This window comes from Apium graveolens, chromosome 10, assembly GCF_009905375.1.
Source record: "Apium graveolens cultivar Ventura chromosome 10, ASM990537v1, whole genome shotgun sequence".
In the NCBI taxonomy this organism is placed as follows: Eukaryota; Viridiplantae; Streptophyta; class Magnoliopsida; order Apiales; family Apiaceae; genus Apium; species Apium graveolens.
In genome coordinates this window covers 187,396,478-187,419,737 of record NC_133656.1, presented here as the reverse complement: position 1 = coordinate 187,419,737, position 23,260 = coordinate 187,396,478, and the positions used below count along the sequence as shown (strand labels likewise).

Genomic DNA, 23,260 nt, shown 5'->3' with positions numbered 1-23,260 from the left:
ATCACTGGGTTATATAATAACCAGGTCAGGTACAAGGTTTAGATGAGTAGATGAGGTTCATATGTCACTATGGACTTAAATCAGCCATGTCAGATCGTTGAGTTACTTTTACATAAAATTTTAACGTTAGTAACGACAAGTGACCTACGTGAAAATTTTAAAGAAATATGTAAGTTTACTGAATTTTTTTTGACTTGGATGACCGAACTGAAAGTTAGTAGTGAGTCGGGTGATTAACTGCCATTTAACCCATATTTTCTAATAAAATTTTAATTTAAAGATAATGTAAAGGTTCACAAATCCAATTAACATTAAGGTTCAATTTGTTGTGTGTGTAAATTGGAATTTAAATATTTTATACTTCAATAGTAGCAAATAAAAAATAATTTGGCAATGGCAAAACATCTTTTATTCACACTTTTTCAAAAAAAGTCTCACGAACAAAACCAGGGTGTTCGTTAAACTGTAAACTGTATGTCAACGCCTTTGTATATAAACATTCTGAATTGTGAAACAAAATAACAAAGAAAGAAGGAAAAAGATGATATCTTTACATCTTATCCCCCAATTACCATTCCTCCAAAACCCTATTTTCAGACAACCCCGCCATTTTTCTCCCCTTAATTTCCAACCCACTTCAAGATTTTCAAAATTAAACCATCCCAACTTCAAATCTTTAATAAAAAACCAATCTTTTTTGAAATCAAAGCAGTTGGGCTATAAAGATTGGAACTTTAATAGACTAAAATGTAATGGGCATAAAGATTCTTTAGGGGATATTAAGGTGGGCCCAGAATTAGTGGATTCAGGTGGTGGGGGTGGGGGTGGAGGTGGAGATGGCGGTGATGATGGTGGAGATGAGGAGGAGAAAAAAGGGTTGTTGCCTGATTGGGTTGATTTTACTTCAGATGATGCAAAGACTGTGTTGGCAGCACTTGTGATTTCTTTTGCATTTAGGGCGTTTATCGCAGAGCCTCGATATATTCCTTCATTGTCTATGTATCCTACATTTGATGTTGGAGACCGTCTTGTTGCGGAAAAAGTTAGTTTTTTTTAGTTAGTTATATGTATGTGTGTAAATTGATACTTTTTGAGTTGTTTGGTTGTCAAGATATGTTTTAGAAAAAATAAGGGGCATTTTTGTTGCAAAAATCATTAGAATGCGAGTTGTGTTTTTGAATGATAGCGAGTTTGCTATTAAATTTTGCATTGTAGGAGTATTTGTAGAAGAGTAGAAAGGAATACATTGAGACTTTAGTGGAAAGTAGCAATCTTTGCGTTGTTTCTGTTGAGTAGAAGTAAGAAGATTCGGACTCACAGCCGCCTAATATGTACTTGTTTATTGTATGTAAAAGAAAGTATAGAGTTATTGTTCATAACCCTGCTAGTATCGTAAGTCTTAGATTTTAAATTAGGGTTGTCCTTCTATATAATGTCAATAACTCTACATTGCCTTCGTATAAAAGGGCCTAACTTTCTCATGTGTCTCAATCTGCCAAATATAGAGCCAATAGTAAGTTAAATATATCGAGAATTATGAAACTGGCACCACATGTTCTAGAAAGGATTACTATCTTTGTTTTCAGATAGCAGGTTAAGAGCCAAGCACTGTACTAGAGAAGGCAGTAATTGAGTTCCGGAAACTTCTTAATTCGTGTTACCATTTATCAACTCAATAGCACCAGCATTAGTGTTAGCTCTGTGAGTCGTAGCTATATGTGAACAAGCTCCATTTCTTTCAGTCCTTCATGTATAAGATTTTCTGTTTCCTAATTAAGTACGGGGAATTGCAATATACACATATAAATAAAAGAAGATTTTTTTTTCTTGATCCTTTTCTTGTTTTAGGATGTTGTAAATTCTGAACAAGTACAATGAATTTGTTTTGAGAAAAACTTGCAAATACAATGCCATTTTGATATATGTCAGCATTTTTTCCTATATATATTCAGGTCAGTTACTACTTTAGGAAGCCTTGCCCAAATGATATTGTGATATTTAAAGCCCCTCCCGTCCTTCAAGAAGCAGGATATACTGACGAGGATGTCTTTATTAAAAGAATTGTTGCGAAGGCTGGTGATGTTGTGGAGGTGAGATTATTTTTTAGTAAATTTTTTATTCTTTCACCATGTAATATTCTTGGAGCAATTCTAGGTATAGTATATGCTATGCAGTTATTCTAAAAAATTCATCTGTTAATTACATAAACTTCTTTTAACGGGAGTAGTAAGGTATCATAATATCATCCATTCATAAATTACGCTAATTATATATTGGCAATTTGGCATAGACCGTAAAATTTGTTGTTACTTTGCCTTGATTACTCTGCTTCACAAGTCCAGTCATATATCGACATATGTGTTTTATTGTATATCTGATCTTATTATGTTTGTTATATTGTGTAGTTTGGTGTTGGACATACAGTGTTGCAGATTATTTTCCATAATATACCATATTTAGGGTACCACAACAATCGTATTTAGATTTATCATGTATTTAAAATCTTTTAATAGATACACAGAGTTTCAGTAGAGGCGATCTAAGACCGCATGGAGCGTTTAAACTTTTTTTGTTAGTTATCTAGGTTCCATGCAAAACATTACAGTGGTGTTTAGTCCCACTTCTTAGAATTAGGTCGATCTCTCACTAGAGGTAGCCAAGGAACAGGGTTCAGAGTACCAGTTTATGGATTAATTTCAGAAGCGGACTATCAACAATTTGAATAGGAAAATAGGCAAATATATATACTTGAAACTAAATAATTTTGGAATGACTTGTATTTACAAAATATACAGAAGTACTTCGTTAATCTCTGCCAACAGAAAGTTTTACTTTGTACAAATTGTTTTATGTTTTAGAATCTCAGTTTATGGGCTCTCCTCTGCGCTGTGCTGTGCTGTGCAGAGCCGAGTATTGTGTCAGATATGAATTAGCATGGGCTGTATTTTTGTTTCAGGTTCATGAAGGAAAGCTAATTGTTAATGGAGTGGTCAGAACAGAAGATTTCATTCTTGAAGCTCCAAAATATGAAATGACACCAGTTGTATGTGCAATAAATCCAATATTTGACCCTCCCCAACATACACACACACCACCGCACCACTGCCAACAAAAACCATATATTTTACATGGTTAAATGGATTTAGATAGGTGAAAATATATATATTTATGTAACTTGCATTATTCTAATGTGATGCAGCATGTGCCGGAAAATGCAGTTTTTGTGATGGGTGATAATCGGAATAACAGCTATGACTCACACGTATGGTATGTGTTCTTTATCTTCAGTTCATACAGTGAAGTGTCTTATGAATCTCGCTAATGTTTTAAATACATCTTAGGGGTCCGCTGCCTTCTAAAAACATATTAGGAAGATCAGTAGTGAGATATTGGCCCCCGGCAAGGATTGGCAGCACAGTTCTTCCTGAAAGTTGTGCTGTTGATAAGCAGGAGAGCAGTTTAGCATCTCAACAATGAGATAAAGACTATTTTTAGGGTCTGTTGTTAATAAGTTATATTTTCTCATATGTTGTACTCAAAATCTTCCCTTTTTTGATTTTGAACAGTTTATACAACTGTTATGCTCATCAAATTCTTGAGCTTTACTCTTTTGTAATTGTATGATTAATTGATTTATCCGAAATCCAGGAGAAAACTTTGGTGAACTATGGTGTTTCTTGCTCCTATATTTTTAAATAATTACAACTTACAAGTTCATTTTCCCGTTATTTCACTTGTTCTTTTCATCTATTGTTTACAAGAAATTAAAAGGTTAAGTTTTCCTGGGAACTTGGTACTCTTATTACACCCATGTTCTACAATCTATCTAAGACTACACAACACTATGTTTAAAATATGCCATGACATGAAATATGCAATTTTCTTCAATACATTGAAAGAGAATCAAACCATTGTTAACTGACAAGGGCCTAGCAATCGTGTTACAAGAAGTCCCTGGTGTTCAACCTGAAAGTAGTTGATCCTCAATAAGTAAACATGAACACTGAAAGAGTGGAAGATACCTGTATTCAAGTTTCAATATGTAAATAAAATTGGTTCTTATAAGAGCTCTATTAATTTTGTTATTAGATTGAAAACCATTACAAAAGTAGTACTTGGTGGTTGGTGCGAGTAAATAAAACTCAACAGCAAGACCCATAGGTCCGGGGAAACCTGAGTAGTTTAACCATAACAAGTGAATCAAATTAAAAAAAAGGCACTAGAGCACACAAGTCTGATTTGTGAAAAAGGTAGTATAATGGCTGAATTGGCTAACTCCCATGCATTACAGTGCATATTTGCACAAAGAAAAGATTTAATTTTTTTACTTGGCGAAAGATGATAGTAATAGTAACCTACAGAAGTATTACAGTTTGCAGCTAGAATAATATGGCAGCCTGTCCAGAAAAATGAGGAAAATGTAAAATCACGTGTCTATCAAAATCAAACTACATATTTGAATCTGAAATTATATTCTATAGGTACGCCGATTCCCTACATTTTGTACGGGGATCCAATTATACAGATGTGATCAAAATCTACTTTGTGACCTGATTTGACTGCATATATATCTGAATGGGAGCGTAAGGGAATACTGGAATCTCTAAGATACCAACAGAAGTTGAGGCTGGGTGCAAATGGATCTCAATTTGGATCACATAGTGTTAAGAACTCTACTGAAGCTAATGCCTCTCCTCACTCAGGTTCTGTCACTTCTACTTCTATCCACATGAACCGTCCTTAGATCCAGTGTTGCAAGAGTTTGGGGCATTGACATCCCTCCAGATACTACAATTTCTGCAAGATCAAAAAAATCATATAACAAGTTACTATACTAAATCTACTAAGTTCAAATATATTATTTTCTCATTTTCATTCTCTTTTAGTTTCCCTCTGATTTTTTTTCCTGATAGTCAATAAGCACGAACAACAGTAAAAAACATAGATTTAAGGTTTCATCTCACTTCACCGCCTAAGAATAGCAAACTAAATAATTCGTACTTTTTAGTAACATGATAAAAACCAAATAAATTTTTTAATAACTGTGAAATATACACACATTTAAGCAGCAGCCAAAATGGCTTTAACATGTGTTCAAGGAGGGAAGGACCGGTGAGAATATTACATACTAAAATTTTACTATCTCTATCTCGTAAACAGAGGTCCTATATATGCAAAACAATAATTAAATATAGAAAACTAAGAGCATGCCTAGTATATATTAAAAGTTTCCGAGAAAAAGAGTTCAAGCAATCGCTTGGGACTTACCGATTCCTTCTCTTACTGACAGGTTTGGTCTTATGACATCATTGGCATTGACCATGAATATATCACCAATATAAAGGTGGTTGGTAGGGACATATACACAAAACAGTTCCTCCTCTCCTGATTGATTCTGGAACAAAAGATGAGAGAGAGGTGAGCCAGGTTAAACAAAAAAGCAAAATTCAGCATAAGTGAACAATCAAATCCACGTACAATTAGTTACTGCTTAATTACTTGTAAGAAGCTTGTAGCTAATTTAAATTATCACTATTATAGCAAACAAAATTTTGCACTTGTTCATAGACACTGAAGAAACCTTCTCATGAAGAAAGTAACCTAATGTTTCATATAAGATAATGTTGGTGCTTATTAGGATAAACAAAACCCTGCACAATATGTTAGGTGTAGACTACACTTAACATATAGCTCTGCTATTGTCACTTTTTACTTGTTTACTGCTATTACTTATTATTATTTTAAATGTTCATCTTTCTTCTAAAATTTAATTGTTTGGCGAAGCAATGGCAAGAACTCATATCCATTGTTAAAAAAACACTTAAATGCACCTTACTGGAAACTGAGAGAATACAACTTTTACTTAAAGTAGTTATGCTGTATAAAGAAGACAAGTGACAGCAAGCCGCATTTATCCATAATATCCTTCTGCAGTCCAGAGGAGTAAAAGCATGAACTTACGTAGTCCTACTTCCCAATCTCCAGCACTTCAAAACTTACATCAGAGATCAAACTTGATTAAGTCGAGTTTCAACCAAAAGGTTTAATAATGAAGATTGCGCCAATAAGATTAGTCTGAACTCTAAGCTCAGAAAGAAAACGCAAAATGGGACAGAATGTAAACCCCAGTGTAGACTTCTGACAAGGAAATAAGGGTAAAGGAAGTATCCCAAAATTATCCTTGAAATAACATTCAAATCTTTTTCAGTGTAATAGATAATATGGTGAAAGGTAACAACCAATGTCCTGTCACAGATTCCCAGCCTTGTGGTTATCAGTACGTCACAATATTTAATTCAAATTGCACTATTTCGCTCGGGTCTGTTTGGATTTTGCAACTAAGTAGTCTAGGAAAAACTGAAAAATGTTAAAGGGAGATCTTAATACTATTTATATTTGTTTTCAATTAGGAAAACAGAAATCTAAGATAAATGACGAACCTGGAGAACAAAAGATGATGTGATGAAGCCAAATGCATATTCACCAATACGAGGATGCCGTATAATGGCCACTTCCTGGAAGGCTTGTGAGTTTTGATCTGTTACTTATTGAAGTAAAAACAGTTACGACCAATATCGTTGTGACTCAAGCAACACGAGTTCGAAACTAATTTAAACACACCTGGTGATATGGCTGAACTGATCTGCTTGGAGGCACTGTAGATGTGACGAACAAATGGCATTCGTTTAATAAACCATTCCCCAAGGCTCAGTACTGATGCCCCTAACCATGAGGACATGAAAACGCCAACCAAGAATATAAAAGTGATGGAAGTGATGAAGCCGAGACCTGAACAAGTAAAAGCAAGTAGATACTTAGCTGAATAAGAATAGTAAGATTGATTTCTTTTGATATACTTACAAGTTACAACAGCCACTATAACCGAATTGCATGAACTAATAACAAGCATAATATATAAAAAAAACCATAATATTTCAAAAGTTGACCTAAAAGCTATATAAACTACTACATGGTTACATTATTTTTAGAGCAGACAAAAAAAATACCAAGTAATCGCTTTCAATTATTTGATGGTGTAACCGGTCATCTATGTACTAACACTTTACAGTCTGATTGTAGTTTAAAAAGATTCCATCACCCGAGATTTGACATAACTTTCCTGTAAATAAAATGAAGGAAAAGGAAACTTTGTGTACGCTTACCAAATATATCAATTCCGAGATGTGCATAGATAGGAGAGAAGAAACCATCAACAAAGTGAATAAACCACCATGTTATATAGAAGGTAATCGCTATAGGCAACAGGATAACACTGCAGAAAAAGTCAATGTTGGTCATAACAGAAAGGCAATCAGTATGAAGCGATTAAAAACCTTATATATGTGCACGTCAAAAATACTGAAGCATTTAAATACCTCTACTTTCTTTTGTGAAAATCTAAGATATCACATATATACTTTTAAAAGGTAACTTGTAATATATTAATATATAAATATCCTGAGACAAACATTAAAATTTCAGGCACTAAGCTATCTCCATCCTTATGAAAGGTTCCATTTATATTAGCATATGAAAGTACCTACATGGACTGCAATCTGTGGGCACTGGGCACTATTTCTTAAAATTCAACCACAACGTTAGATTTTGGAAAGAGCTAAAACTGTGAGTATTCTTTAATAATATTATATCATCAGAAATTGAACATAAAGTTTGGTCCTCTTACAACTTGGATGCATATAATTCATATTTACGTACATCTTGAAACCACAATGCAGATAGCTTTTTTAATTGAACTCGTCTTTGTAAGAAGTTTCTAAATTTAGTAAAGGATGCACCAAAGGTGGGAGATCTTTCAATTAACCTAATAGTTCATTTCAGATTCTTGTTTAAATATATAATTCAATCTTCATAACCTAGGAAATTACTCTTGTGCTAGCCTCATAACTTGCAAGCAAGGTACTCAAACACTAAAAACAAATTAAGTTGACTTCAAGTCAAACACTTGATTATCAGAAGACAATTATCGCATCACCAATTGCTCTGTCATTTGTTTAATTAACTTCAACATAAACAATAGTCTGTTCAACAACTTGAGACAAAGACATAAAGAACTTGTGCTATACCAAAAGATGTTGTATGAGTAACCCTTTAGTCCTTAAGGACGCAACTAAAGACATGCCATAACAAAATATTTATATTAAGCATTATTGTGAATGTCTGAAAGTCGAAGGAATAGGAGAAGATGAAAGCTCACTCACCATCCAGTCATGAACTTTTTTGAAGCCCAGCTCCTAATGACTTTGTAAAATGTCTACAGGAAAGAAAAGAGAACTGTTATTTCTAAATGAAAAACAGATCAAGTTACAAAAGTCAAAACAGGGTTATTGTATTACTTTGCTTCAATCAAAGAGACACGAAAAACGCAACAGATTTATTAAAGTTTTCTTCATTACTTTTGATTTGTCACGAAGTTCAGCTAATTTAACGATGACGCTACTAGGGTCTACTTTGCAGGATAGGATACCATTAACATTTTACTGTATTAGATGGGCGCATATTGCATCTGCAATAGTCTAAAATTTAATGCAACTGAACAGAATAACTAAATTTATGTCTCAAAATGATATTCAAAATTTTTGTCAGTCGTCAGTGTTAATTATAATAACAATTATTACACTACTACACCAGCTGAAATTTGGAAACAAATCTTATAGTAACAAGCATATGTTGGTTTTATTAATATAGAACATTCTAAAGCAAAGGTTTAAAGTTAACATACAACCAATCAAATACAGACGTTTGTAAAGAACTGCAAGAAGCAAGGTAGGATAAATCGTAATCCTTTTTTCATAACGCAATGGAGACGAAACACAATCTTCAGACGAACACGGGATTAATTAAGACATTACTTATTTCCACAATGCAATAATTTGCCGAAATTAAAGATGTAAAAACTAAATACTGAGTTTTATGTGGATATTTCCAGCATCAGTTAGGTTAAATAGAAAATACACAATTCTAATAAACTGAAATTAGACTCAATACAGCAAAACAAAAACATGAGAGCATCGAATATCATCTAAATTGGCTAAGAAACTACTATATATGACTGCAATTTGGCAAACAAGTGACAATTATAATGAATTACATATTAAATTGAGAGAGAGAGAGAGAGAGAGAGAAGGAGAGAGTAAGGGAGGGAGAGAGGGGGAGAGAGATAACCTCGCGGCCGGAGGAGTGATGAGACGAAGAAACGGAGGAGGAAGAAGAAGGCTTGGAAGAGATGCTGTCGTCATCTTCGCCGGAGTTGGATGAATCGCCGGCGACTGGTATAAGAAGTTCTCGATCTCTCTCTACTCTTGTAGTCATCGCAATATAAGCATCACACATTCAAACACATATACAGTACACACAACTCTCTCTCTCTCTCTGTATATAGATCACTGAAAGTCGTTAGAAAGATAGTGGCATGAAAATGTCAATTTATTTTCTTTTTTTAAATGAAGAAAATTCAATAGTCCCAAATTTTAAATATACGCACATCTTAAACAAAAAATTACAAATTCTTCTGAAATAAAATCAAGTTTATGAGAGTTTTTCAAATTCAAATGCACCTGAATTTTTAAAATGCATAATAAAATAAGGGGCTTTTTTGAAAAAATACCATTGTTTTAAAGTTATTTTTGCAAAAGTACAGTTTTGCAATGCAATCAAAAACAACAACAAAAAAAAATCAATCACTTTTCGAAAAACGTAAAAAAAAATACATATCTCTTTGTTTTTGGTTATATACTGAATTTTTGAAAATATTTTTAAAAGATAGTAAAATTGTAAAAATTTATGAAGTAGTATTTTAATAATTTTTTAAAATTGATTAATATTTTAAATGTTATTGTTTGATATCAATTCTTAAATAAAATACTCATTGAGCAAAGTTAAATTTTTTCGGTACATGTGCGATGTAAATTTTAAACAATTAATAATTAAATTATGATTTTTTTTCACTGGGTCAGAAGAATGTGAAAAAATGACAAAAATAGCCGATTTTTGAAAAAAATTAACAAAAATAGTCATTCTGAAAAAAGTGGCCAATTTTGGCCGATTGAATAGTCCACTGTCAGTAGGTTATCCCAATTTGTATAAGATACTGCACTGGTAGTTGGGTATTTCATATATGGGATACTCCACTGGCAGTTGGGTATCTTATATAAAGTGGATACTCCACTGACTTGGTATCCCATCGGCCAAAATTGGCCAACTTTTCAGAAATTGGTTATTTTTGTCAATTTTGTGTAAAAATAGGCTAAATTTGTCCTTCACCCCATAATGTTTCATTTTGTAGACTCCAAATATTTATGAAGTTGAAAGCGCCAAGTACAGTATTTAGAAAAAAAATGTAATTGATATATTACTTAATTAGTGATTTTGCTGGCAGTGAACAGCTTGACACCAGTTATATTATTAGTTTTGACAGCTCTTTGCATTGTTGAAAGAACAACACAACACATGTTGGATGCTTGTTCTAAGCAGTTACTATGGACTACCAATGTTCAATTATTGAATATAGTTAGTTCAAGTAATTTCTAATTTTTAATATCTTATAATCTTAATCTCTCAATGATAGAATCTAAATTAGGGAGTGCCAATGTGCCAGCATTTCTGTTAAAATAGTATGCATCTTTCAGTTCTCAGAGTATCAGGCATCAACATATAAGCATTTCCATACTTTCAACAAGTTCATTGAAATACACAGCTTAGATCAGTAAAGTGGTAGTTGTTTTTACAGCTAGTGGTGTCAGTGCTCAGTAGAGGGAAAATAATTTCTTTTTCCGAATAATGAGACGTACTCAAACAAGGTTTGAACACTCGATTTCCCGTAAAGGAAGCGATAAAGATAGTTTGACCATGAGAAGTTATAAAGTGTGCATGTTATATATTTAATATGTTATACACACTTTCACAATCAATGGTATGCTCATTGCAAACTTGCAGTTCATTTAAGGAGTGAGATTTCTGGACAGTCATTACTCATTACCAGGGGACTTCATCATATCAAATTAATTCCAGGGCTTTCTGTTATAGACTCATGTAGAATAATTTATGAACAATATTATATGCATACCTTCTGTGTAGACTAAGATTTAGTAAATGTACATGACAAAGTAAAGATGATGAGTTGGTATATATTGCTAGATAACAGAATCTACAAGAACCTCCTCAATCAACTCACTAATTACTAGCTTTTCCAAGTCTCTAACTATTTGCTCAACTTCATCCAATGTAAATCCTCCCTGCCAACCGAGATCCCACACTCCAGCAGCCAGTCCCTTGCAGCGCAGATCTCTTTGAAGCACTGAGAACACAATATCTGCAGCAGGAACACTAATCACTCCAGGATCACTATAGCTTTTTAGGTTTTCCATCCCGATACGAGCTTCTTCCATCATCTTATCTTTTGACATGCAAAGTGATGAACCATCCATGGGTACATGTGACGATTGGTTTATAAGTGGTTTGTATCTTTGGCTTTTGCTCTCTAATAGTTCATTGGCATAGTCCTGTAAGAGTTTGGAATCTACTATGGCACCATCATGTAAGCCAGTCAATGCTGGTAAGACTGCTGGTTGAGATGCATCACAATTCTCAAATGGCCCCTCTACCTGCGGGAGTGATTCTGGAGTTCGTGATAGTGTGTCTGTGGTGGTATTTAATTGGAAGACATCACTTTCCTTAACGTCATGCTTGCTCTGTTCCCTCGGCTCATCAGGATATATTGTGCCATTTTCAAGTTGGGAGGGCTGTATTGTATCTTCACATAATTCATTGAGGCTGTCATCACAGGTATCTACAATCAAAGAGAGATGGTGTCACAAGCTACTATGAGGAAATAGAATGGGGAGAGGGGAAATCATATAGAACAATTAAACTCACTCGCAAAAGAATTTTTACTTCCCTACTAACTATCTTGAAGTTTCCTTGTACGGAAAAAATGATATGTATGTGTTGGTGTGAAATACGGTCAAAAGCAATTTGACACCACCATATAATCAGATGCTGAAGCAAAAGCTCTAATCTTAATCGTATCTATACGACATGAACCAAAAAAGGGATTGAAATTTGCTCTAACAACTCAAAAATTAAACAGTAAACCATAATTCTCACATGGACTCTTAAACAAGAATGCTCAATACTGCAAGTTCTTCTTTTTAGGATGCTAACTGCCAGGAGCAAGATTGGTTGAAGAGGGACCTTTTCTTAGACATGATTTTATTCAAGCTCACATAATTGAGCATCTAAATCTAAGAATATCACCAAATTGTATTGAACACATCCTTAACAAGTACCAGTTGATATCACATTCTACAAAATGCATGCACACACCAGATACACAATCAAATGTACTGTTTCTGAAGTACGTTTCTCACCTATTTTAAGAATTTCAAAAACATTGGTTTTATCTTCAGAAACAAGTTGCATAGCTGGTGCACTGTCTATTTTTGTCGTAGTTGTAGCAGACTTCTCTTTGATGTCAGTCAACTTATCGTCATCATTGCAAACTATACTTTGTACCTGCATTCAGTTTTGCAACTATTCAGGTTTCTGTTAAACATAACAGGAAACATGACAGGAAGAATGAAAATGAAACCTAATAGTTTACTGAATGAAATGACTCCAACTTACAAGAATACTTATGTTAGCAGTTGAGGGATCCTTTACAGGCTTCTTCACACTTCTTTTCTGAAAACTTTCGCCACAAGACAATGCTGCTTTTTTTTGCTTTATTGTGGAACTCAGATCTGTGCTTTTTCGTTGAGGAACAGAACTATTGCTCAAAATGCTAGATCCAGTATCAGACTTTCTTGGTTTCGTAATAGGGACATTGTCCTGCCCAGGACTTTTAGAAACATTTTTACATTTCACTTTTTCAATTTCCACCGGTTTCTTACTTGTAGCCTTACGGATCTTGTCAATTTTCTTCTCAACCATCTCCTTCGGTAGTATAGGACTTGAAGGTACAGATGCATTCATCTTGTTAGAAGACAGTTTTTTCTCCTTAATGACTTTTATATCCCTTGGCTTTGCTAGTACATTTCTACTTGTTTTGGCTTCTTTTTCCGGTGATAACTTTTTCACTACAGGTTCTCCAGAGTGCAACTTTCTGCGTAATTCATAAGAGTTCAAAGGCCTTTTAGGATACTCCTGTATTTTAGAGGTAATCTCTTCTTCTGTTTTCCAAAATCTCCGCTTTATCTCAGAGTCCAAAGCTGCTTCATCAGGGATAAATTTACGAGGAAAGTGCTTTTTAGCTTCTATACCTGGATACGTAGGTTTCATTAGCACGATAGGTGAGGCATCATAGCTAAATTTTCTTTCTTTATAGGAAGTTTTTGGATGATATGCCTGAGTCTGATTGCCTTTTAAGAGTCCTTGAAATTGCATATTTTCAATGATTTCTTCCAGTGTCATATATGCCCTGTCTGTCTTTTGACCAACAACCGGAGGTTTTCTTCCCTTGTGCATATCAACATCAAAGATTGGCGTCTGAATCAAAACACTTTCTCTCTGCAAATGCTTTTGTGAAGCAGGCTGCAAAGGTTTTAATGAAATATCTTCTAAACCCATAAGCTTTGCTACCAAATTTGAGGTCCTTGGCTTTCCCTCTGGAATCTTTGATGAGCTAGTACTTACAGAAGAAGCAAAATCATGAGAGTAGGTCATTGAAGATATACTTGATGAACTAGTGGAGGGCATGTCGACATATGAGTTCATATTTCTTTTGTCAAAATAAGAATTCTCTCTAAAAGATTGAGGTGTCGACAAATTTTGTCTTGCATTCTCTCTAGATGACTGAGGTGGCAACAAATTTTGTCTAGCAAGGCTGTCCCTGATAACTTCCCGGAGCTCATCATAACAATCCCTAGAAGATCCATCAGCAGAAGATCTTGGATGTTGGTACTTCGGATTTCCGAATCTATCAGAACTAGTTTTCTCAATTCCCACTTCATCAAATTTACTGACACAAGGCTTTTCCTTCTCCTTTTTCTTCAACTTTGTCCTATACTGTGAAGCTTCTTGCAATTCACTAAGCATGACAAGAGAATCTTGTAGATCAAGAGCGCCCATCAACATGTCTTTCGCATAATCTTTAGACTGCCCGTCAAAGCTAGCACGCCTAGACCACGAATCTATCACTCGGTTTAGCTTTTGAGCTCCCCTGGATACCTCCATTAACTGAAAGGATGATGCACGATCTGACTCTTCCATTTCCCCTTTATAAACCACCTCTTTCTTCTCTTCATTGCACGGTGTTGATTTATTTACCTTCTTCAGCATTTTTGGATCCGCAATCTCCTCCTGTACTTTTCTAGAAGTCTTGTGTTTTCTAATCCCACAATTTACTACTCCTTTGGGATCATCGCAAGTGACAAAGGATCTGTATACAACTGATCTCAGATTATCTTGTGGCATTGTCTATTAAAAAGAAAAATTGAAACAGTCAGATGCTAATGGTATAACTAAGATTTGCCATTTGTATTTTTCAAGTGTTATGTATCCTAATCAAGACTTATGCAGATGGAATATAGTAACACTTGTTCATCTGTTAGCCACTGGGATACTTGCAAAATAAGGACAAAACTGCCGCCAGGAGGAACTAAATATGTATTATATAATCTTGTAAAGAAAACAAATATATTACATATCACATTGATAACAATAACATCAAAGATGACTTTTGATAAACTGAAAATTCAACAAAAAATCCAACAATCTTTTGCAGAGTGAAAAATTTTCTTATGTTAAGATGGATCCAAGCATGAATGGCAACAGAAGTTCTTGTACACACACAAACACACTAAATTCGACATTGTTTCGACATTTTTATGTATATTATACAGGATAATTGTACCTTATATTCAAGAAAACAAGTATCTGAAATAGCAACTAGCAAGGTGTCATTCAACACTGATCAACCTCATTAGCCTTCGTCTACCTGAAAATCGAAATTTAACCATAACAAAAAAAACCAGGTGAGAAAATCACTTAAAACACTCAAAAAATGAGAACAAAACTAAACACATTTACATTATTACAAGAAAATCTAACCAACCTGCAATATGTATCTGGTCAACAGATGATTCAGATCCAAGCAGTTTAATATTGACTCAATAATGTTATTGACTTTCTGTAAGTATACCAACCAAAGCTATGGCAAATATAAGCTATATGTCCCTATGATCATATATCTATATCTACACTATCTATCTGGAAATAATTAGTTTGCAAAACAAAGAAAGATTTGGTTGTGTTTTGTTTTATTTTTCTTGGAATAATAAATGATTTCTTGGTGGGTACAACCAAACAAAAAAAATGGTTGAAAGATAGAGTAGTTGTGATTAAAGTAGTGATTGAAACAAATTGTCTTTATGTGTGTTTACTCATGTAGAACAGTAGAAGTAGAACAGAGGAAGCAAAATCTATTCAAAAGGTAAGAGAGGGAAGTATGTGACCACTTGCTAGAAAGAGACAACTTATTGTGTGCTGTTAGTGAATAGGAAACCATCATATTAGCCTCCCTCCATTTTCCCTCCTACATGCTGGATTCAGGGTAAACGAGAATTGAACCTGGATTAAATAAGGAAGTGCTTATCATTTTTTTTGATGATGTGAGTTAAATTTGTTATGATTATGAAAAAGTAATTATTGTCTTCTTTTAAAAAGTGATAATAAGAATTTGTCATGATATTGAAGGCCAATAAAAGATTTTGGTAAGATTATACTTTAATGACATTACTTTCTTGAGTCCAAATATAAGATATTGGTAAAATTATACTTTAATGACATTGCTTTCTTCGGTCCAAATATAAGATATTGGTAAGATTTTTTTTGAAAAAATATATTTTATTTATGATATCTTGATTTTTTTATATAAAAAACTCCCATTTGTGTTTGTGTGTAATTACTTGATCTATAATCTTCTTAGTAATAAAAATAATATCTATTACAAATAATATTTAAATTTATATAATAGTTCTGGAGCATTAAAATAAGAGAAATATTAGGTCTCCCAAAAAAAATTTCCAAAAATCCCCCATGTGTCACATAATAGATAACAACCTTCGTAAATATATAATGGGACCCCTCGTGCATAAATATACGCTCACAAATTAAAACTCTATGCATATTAGTCACCTCAGGTAAAATATTTGGGGAACATTTTGGGAAACTTAGCACTACTCTTAAAATAGTTATGAATATAAGTTTATGAAATAATGAGAAATTTTAGATTTTAAAGCTATATTAAAATTTAAAACTATAAAAGTTCTGGAGCATTAAAATAGTAGTAATAAATTGTGTGGGCTCATATTGTAATAAATGAAAAGTTCTCTCCAGGGTGCATGAATCAAGATCTGTAATCTATGCATTTTATAATGCTGGTTTTTATGGGATGTTTTCTGGGGATAGATGTTACTGTAATTTTGATCTTAATACCCTTTAAAATAATAATGTAAGTAAAGAGTAAGGCAACTAGCAAGTAAGCTATTTTTTTTAATATTGTCGGTTTGTCACCATTAATAAGTGTTTATTTGTTTGTATGGTTAGTTTGTCACACTGAAAGTGTTAATTTGTGGGTATGGTCAATTACTAGCTACCTTAATTTTCTTTCAATTATATCCTATACTCTCGTGTATTAGTGTATTTTTATATTTCTTTTGTCGAACAATCAAATTCAAATACATAATTTCACAAATTATTTATATTATATATATTAAATTATCCGATCTATCTCTTCACGACTATAGATAGGCGTAGGCCAAGATTGTTATGTAAATGTAATGCTCTTGGGCCTGTTCACCGATGAATTAGTAGCTTATTAGCTTATAAGCCTGTATCGATGAATGTTTGTCGATTCAACTTATAAGTTGAATTTGTAATTTATAAGTTGATAAGTTAAATGTTAGTAACGATGTATTTTTTCTCAATTAATTTTGTTTTTCAATTTTTTTATTAATTTTAATTTTAAAATTTATGTTTTTAAATGTTAAGTTAATTTAAAAGTCATGAATTGGGTTGACTCAGTTGGTTAAAAAGGGATAACTATCCTCTTGGTTACATGTTCGAATCTCCATGAGAGAAATAAATTATGTCTTCTGAGTCAGAGAAGGGTAGCGGCTGCGTGTTATCTACGATAAAAAAAAGAGATAATAATATTTAAAAAATATTTATTTTAGTTCATTTAAGTTAAAAAAAATTCTGACTTATAAGTAAAATTAACCAACACACTTAACTAACTTATAAGTATTATATACTTATCACTTTTAAGCCACTTATTAATTTAAAATTATAAGTTACTTATTTTAAGATTTCTCAAATGGCCATTTAATCTGGAACACGGTGCCCTCATTTTGGTGGTAGTTTTTACGTAAAACGATATCTTAACGAATTTGAGCGTTAACATTTATAATAAGAGCATTTCCGATGGTTATAGTTATGATTGGTGGGTTGACTAAATTGCACATGTAAAACAATATGTAAAATTTGTTGAATCTGTAAGAGCATCTCGAATGGTGTTGGTTATAATTGGTTAGCTGAATTGGACCTATAAGATAATATGTAAAATTTGTTAAATATGTAAGATATTATACTTCGATGGTATTGGCTATATTGGTTAGCTATATTTTAAAAAATTGTATACTATTAAAATTTTATTTTATGATAAATAGAATATATTACTTCAATATGGTAATAAATAATTAGAATTTTTTTTACAATTTCTTACAGGTCTACGATGGTTCAACAAATATAGCCAACATCAAGAGACTATATTTATAAATAAGTTGAATGTACATTGGAGATAGATTTTTTTACATAATCTCTATATTTTTTATTTATAGTATTATTGATGATTTTTAGTTAAGAGTTCTATAATGTTGGAGATGCTCTACCAAGTCATATAAGAAGTGTCGTAAAAATCGGAAATCGGGAAAAATTGTTCGAATTTTTTATTTGGAATTAATTGAAAATCGGGGATTAATTAGAAGGATTAATCGAAGTAAAAATCGGATATATTATAATATTAAATTATATTTAATATATTATTATGATTATATTTCCTATTTTTTGTAACAAATATATATTTATTACACCTTTTTTCTATAATTATTTATATTTAAATTTATGTAGTATTTTGATTTTAATAAATAATTATATATACTCCAATAAAGGAAAATTCGTAAGGATTAATCGGATTTCAAAAATTGAATCGATCAGGCATTTTGCAAGGAATTAATCGGTTGAATTAAAAAAATTTAGAACACTATAATAGATTTATCTATGGATTGTTTTATTTACAAACTTTGTTAGTTTTGTACCTAAAACAAATACGTGTATAAAATATTTTACGGGTTTCCGGAAAAGGAATGAACAAGCTCTTTTTCGGAGTTTTTTCTTGTAAAATATTATTCTCTTTATAAAGACTTAATCTCCAATATCTTCACCCCGTTAAAATATAGAGTAGTGTTATGTTTCCCAAAAAAATTTCCCCAAAAAATTTATGGAATGAAGGGTCAAATACATAGTGATTTTTGATTTGTGAACGCATATATATACACGCGGGTCTCGTATTTTTATTAGGAAAGTTACTATCTATAACGTGACACATAGGCATTTGAAATTTTTTTTGGGAACTTAACATTTCTCTAAAATATAAATATTTGAATAACTAATTAATTAGTGTCATTAATATTATTATGTAAATATTTATAACTTACCGGTATTAATTTACATAATGAATTATTTGAGTTGTAAGTAGTCATTTATGCATTTACTAGTAATATATACTTGACAAGTTAAATCAAAGATACAACAGACTTCCATGTGGCGTGCGGGTTCGAGAGGACATGTACTGCGATAATTTCGCAGTAAGATTGACTATACTTTTATTGAGTAAGTAGATTATTCATTATAAATTTAATTCAATCATTATTGCTTAACTTAATTTGATCATTTCATTAAAAACGAAAATTGAAATTAGTCAAAATCGAAAAATATTAAAATACGACGATAGAGCTTGTTCAACGCTTCAATATGATTATTAAAATTTATTATCTGACTCACAGAATTAAGATGAAATCTCATTTTTAATTCTTTAAAATCTCAAAAATAACTCAAGTAAGAAAAGTCAAAGTCAAATTTCATCATGATTTCATGAATTAAATAATAAGTTTTAAAAACCATATTAAGGGTGCGTTTGGTATTGCTGTTACAGACATCAACAACAGCTTTTCGCTGAAAAACAGTTAAAAAACTGTTTGGTAAAATTTAAAAACTGCTTTTCTGAAAAATGCTTTTGGCTTAAAAGCTGTTGTTAGAAAAAGTAAGTCCCCCATGCTTTTAGAAAAAGCTGCTTTTCAGCTGTTGCGTGAAGCAGGTGAAACCATCAAACCTTATCAAAAGCATCATTATTTTTAATTTTTTGCATCAAAACATATACGTATCAAAAAAATTACCAAACAGTCATCTGATTTTTACAACAGCACTTTTTCCGGCAGCACTTTTTTTAACAGCACAACAATTTTTAACAGTAATTTCAAACAGAGCCTAAATTCAAAACGAGCTATACTATTTTTCAATTTTGGGTCATTTGATTTTCAACTTTATCCAAATGATCAAATTAAATTAATTGATAAGTACTTTGAGTCAAATTATAATGAGTAATCTACTTGAATTTTTTGAACGTAATCAATCATCTACTTGATATTTAATTCTTTTTTATTTAATCAATAAATAAATATTTTATATAATTAAGTTCTTTGGAAGTTAATTTTTGTATATTTTTTTATTTTAAAAAAATTAGAAGAAAAATCTTGAACATTCATGCTTGGTTGATACATATATATCAGAAGAACATGAAATGAAAACTAAAATTTAAAAATAACCCTCCCCATTGCCTATTTTTCTTTTAAATTAAATTTTAGGCAAACCCTTCAATTAAACCTATATACTTCTTATCTATGAAATAAATCCATTTTCGGTAGAACAAAGTTAAAGAGGAGATAACTGTCCTCTTACTCACAGATTCGAATCCCACATGAGGAGAATTGGTTGCAGGCTATTGCGTGAGCCCGTAGGATTTACCCAGTGCGCACCCAAAGATAGCGCATGCGGGTTACCTACGATAAAAAAATGTAGTGATAAATTATTAAATAGTAACAACATGTTAAAATTTAAATTTTCACTATATCAAGTGTTTTTTTTAGAGTAAATTGCGTAATGAGATTTAAAATATAAGGTGACAAAATTTTTGGGGTGATAGCTTTAATTGTGCATTTTAAAAACGTAATGCCATAAAATACCTAGATTCTGAGATTTAATATCAATTAGATAGGTGTGTACGAAGGACATAAAAGACCTCAATACATACATCTAATATCGATCAAACACATGCATATGAAAGGATATGCATTTCAAAATGTGTATCCCTTGATACGCGTGTGGCATCCACATACGTATATTTTCCTCGATAAATAATGGGAAAAATAAGGTTGTAAAAATCGAAATTCAATTTAACTGGGTTTTATTTTAGAAAAATGGGTATTTGAAATTTGGACAGTACTCGAAACGGGTATTCGAATTACTAATTAAATATCATTATTTTACTAATTTAATCTCTCATACATTTAATTCATTTTATTATAATTATTGTGTACGTTTATTAAAACTTTTATACATATTTTGTTAGACAACACATAGTTATACATAATACTAATAAAAATAAAATCATCTAATTATACTAATAATTTTTGACAAAATACTCAACAAATAATTTTAGTAAAATATAATGTATCATTATAATAAATGTCAATATTTAAAACAACAAAGATATATAATTTCACGATTGATTTTTTTTGGGAGAGCTAAAAAAATATTTTAAGACAGTCAAACTCGGGTTTGATTTTGATTACTTGGAGTCAAAATCGAACTTTGACCGATTCTTAATCAAATCATGAAATCGGGTCAAATGAAGGGGTTAAAAACGAGTGCTCGAACGACTCGACAACTTTTAGTACATTGGGGACTGTAAAAAACACGGGATACACATTCTCAAAATACGTGTATTTAAGGTGAAACACATTCTATTAAATTCAAAAAAATAAATAAACAGGAATACGCATTATTATGTGCATCTTTTATATTTATTACACGCCCTTTTTACATATATGTATCATCGTTATTTAGGTCAGTTATTTATTAATCTTGTCATTTTGGATTGCTGATGCTGAAATGTTGGGATAAAGAAATTCATTTTTTGGTTGTATTTAGTATATTTTCTTCATATTTTAGACATATCTAACTTGAGGAGTAATTATAATACTCCATTTATTGTTTTATTTCATTAATTCATCATATATTTTTTGCACTAACTTCTTTAAAATCTTCCCTCCAATCTTATTAATTTCCTCAATTTTAATCAATTTCATCCTATTCACTTGAACAAACACGATAGTAGTGCTTATATATATATTTAATTGTTACTATTATTTTAAATACGATTTTTCTAGTACGTATACATATTCATTTGGAACAATCAATGATTAATTTGTGAAGTATCTATCAGAAAATGAACAAACGGTACAACAATGTACGTGCAAATATATTTTGAAAACACGATCGAGTCTAATTTAATTTGTTGTGGGCCTACTGCTAGGCTTAATTGTACCTTAATTACTTGTAAAAGAAGTTTTAAGTACATGGCCTGAATGGTTAAATGCAGTCACAGGAAGTCTGTTTGGTGAGCTAGCTACTTCTGTCCAGACTTTTCGTGCATCACATTAATGTCATTATATAGTTTTGTTACATCATGCATTTTCTTATTATAAAGTGGAAGTAAATAATGCAGTAATAATGTTGGTCCCTGTTAATGAATTAAATTGACTGCAATTTTGAATTTTGAAGTGATGAAACAACCGTTGCATCAACAGCTATAACAACCCTGTCGTAAATTGACATTGCATGTATAATAAATTATGGACTCGTGCAGGACTGCAGCTCTCTTTTGATGAAGAGTTTTTACTTTTTAATTTCACGTTTAGCTATTTTAAATATATTGAATATTAGATTGCAATAACATTGGAGTGAAAAATCAAAGACCCACTTTTCAGCCTACAAATGTCTAAAACGTCTAGATATAATAAGTTTCACGCAAAATACCTTACAAATTCGAATAACATGAATTATGAATGTGTATTCAGTATTCTAATTTTTTAAATTTAACAGAGAATGCGCATTGTAAATATGCTTATTTACTTTTGCACTTTAGATATGCATCGCATTAACATAATACGTATAAATGTGGCCGCCGTCGAACCTATCACAGGTCAAAAATTTCAATCTCTTTATTTTCTTAAATATTTCTTACTCTTACTATTAAAACTTTGATTTCTATCATTTTTTTAAAAAAATAAATAATTTTTAAATTAAAAATTATCAGAGCATCTGAATTTTCTATCTTTTCCAATTAAGCGTGTGGTTCTTTTTTTTCGAGGGGTCCGAGTTCTTTTATTTTTATGGTTTTGTTTTGTAGTCTAAAACTCGCTTTTATTTCGTAAACATTTGATTTTTTTTATTGTTAAAAACCCGCAGCCGCTACCCTTCGAGTGCGCACTGGGTAAACCTTACAGGCTCACGTAATAGCCTGCAAACCACGTGAACCAAGGTAAAGCGCATTTAAGCGACAATTTAAGCGACAATCTCTGACTCAAGACGCATAATCATAAATTCCCCCCTGAGATTCGAAAACTTGTAATCAAAAGAATAATTATCCCCAACAACTGAGTCAACCCTTGCGGGCTTGATTATAGTCTATTCTTTGTGAGATTTTTGGTGTTTATCTTGTTTATCAGTGTGAATATGATTTTTAATTTAATGATAAAAGTTTTTATGGGATTATAATTATTGTCGATAGCTCAAACGTGACTAGTTTCAACTAAATGTGGTGAATCGGAGACGGATTTTTGCCCTAATAAAGTAAGATATAAATTTTGTTCTAAATGTTCTCAAGCTCACCATTTTGAAGAAATACGGGATTGTTGTGTTGTGGGTATATACTAGAAGTCTGCTATCTTATGATTTGAAGCTATACAAGTAAGAACTTCGACTTCTTTAACTTGTAAAGAAGTGACTGATAATGTATTTGTATTTGTGAAAGGGGAATCTACAAATTCACAAACACTTGTGAATTTTTTACAAAGTCTTGTCTTTGATTTTAGTAAATTGTGGAATTAGTTATTGGTATTTGTGA

The 23,260-nt window shown here is 31.9% G+C and overlaps 3 protein-coding genes across 4 annotated transcripts; 1 reads left to right on the top strand and 2 right to left on the bottom strand.

Annotated features, from left to right (window-relative positions):
- Nucleotides 1–474: 474 nt before the first annotated feature.
- Nucleotides 475–3,665, top strand: LOC141693496 (chloroplast processing peptidase). The gene is made up of 5 exons (XM_074498626.1): nt 475–1,042; nt 1,953–2,090; nt 2,957–3,043; nt 3,200–3,267; nt 3,342–3,665. Exons 1-5 carry the CDS (start codon nt 542–544, stop codon nt 3,475–3,477), a joined length of 930 nt encoding a protein of 309 aa, XP_074354727.1. The 5' UTR covers nt 475–541; the 3' UTR covers nt 3,478–3,665.
- Nucleotides 3,666–4,251: 586 nt separating this feature from the next.
- LOC141693403 (protein CONTINUOUS VASCULAR RING 1-like) lies at nt 4,252–9,431 on the bottom strand. The gene is made up of 7 exons (XM_074498498.1): nt 9,184–9,431; nt 8,220–8,272; nt 7,164–7,273; nt 6,622–6,789; nt 6,441–6,538; nt 5,269–5,395; nt 4,252–4,797 (listed from the first exon to the last, which is right to left on the bottom strand). The coding sequence occupies exons 1-7, from the start codon at nt 9,349–9,351 to the stop codon at nt 4,700–4,702; spliced, it is 822 nt and encodes a 273-aa protein (XP_074354599.1). The 5' UTR covers nt 9,352–9,431; the 3' UTR covers nt 4,252–4,699.
- Nucleotides 9,432–10,988: 1,557 nt separating this feature from the next.
- On the bottom strand, nt 10,989–15,478 carry LOC141693138 (uncharacterized). 2 transcript variants are annotated; one of them, XM_074498145.1, is made up of 5 exons: nt 15,071–15,478; nt 14,870–14,953; nt 12,643–14,433; nt 12,387–12,531; nt 10,989–11,806 (listed from the first exon to the last, which is right to left on the bottom strand). In XM_074498145.1, the coding sequence occupies exons 3-5, from the start codon at nt 14,428–14,430 to the stop codon at nt 11,151–11,153; spliced, it is 2,589 nt and encodes an 862-aa protein (XP_074354246.1). In that variant the 5' UTR covers nt 14,431–14,433; nt 14,870–14,953; nt 15,071–15,478; the 3' UTR covers nt 10,989–11,150. The 2 variants fall into 2 exon arrangements, with proteins under 2 accessions (XP_074354246.1, XP_074354247.1); XM_074498146.1 differs by having other exon boundaries at nt 10,990–11,806; nt 12,643–14,395; nt 15,071–15,477.
- Between the last annotated feature and the right edge of the window lie 7,782 nt (nt 15,479–23,260).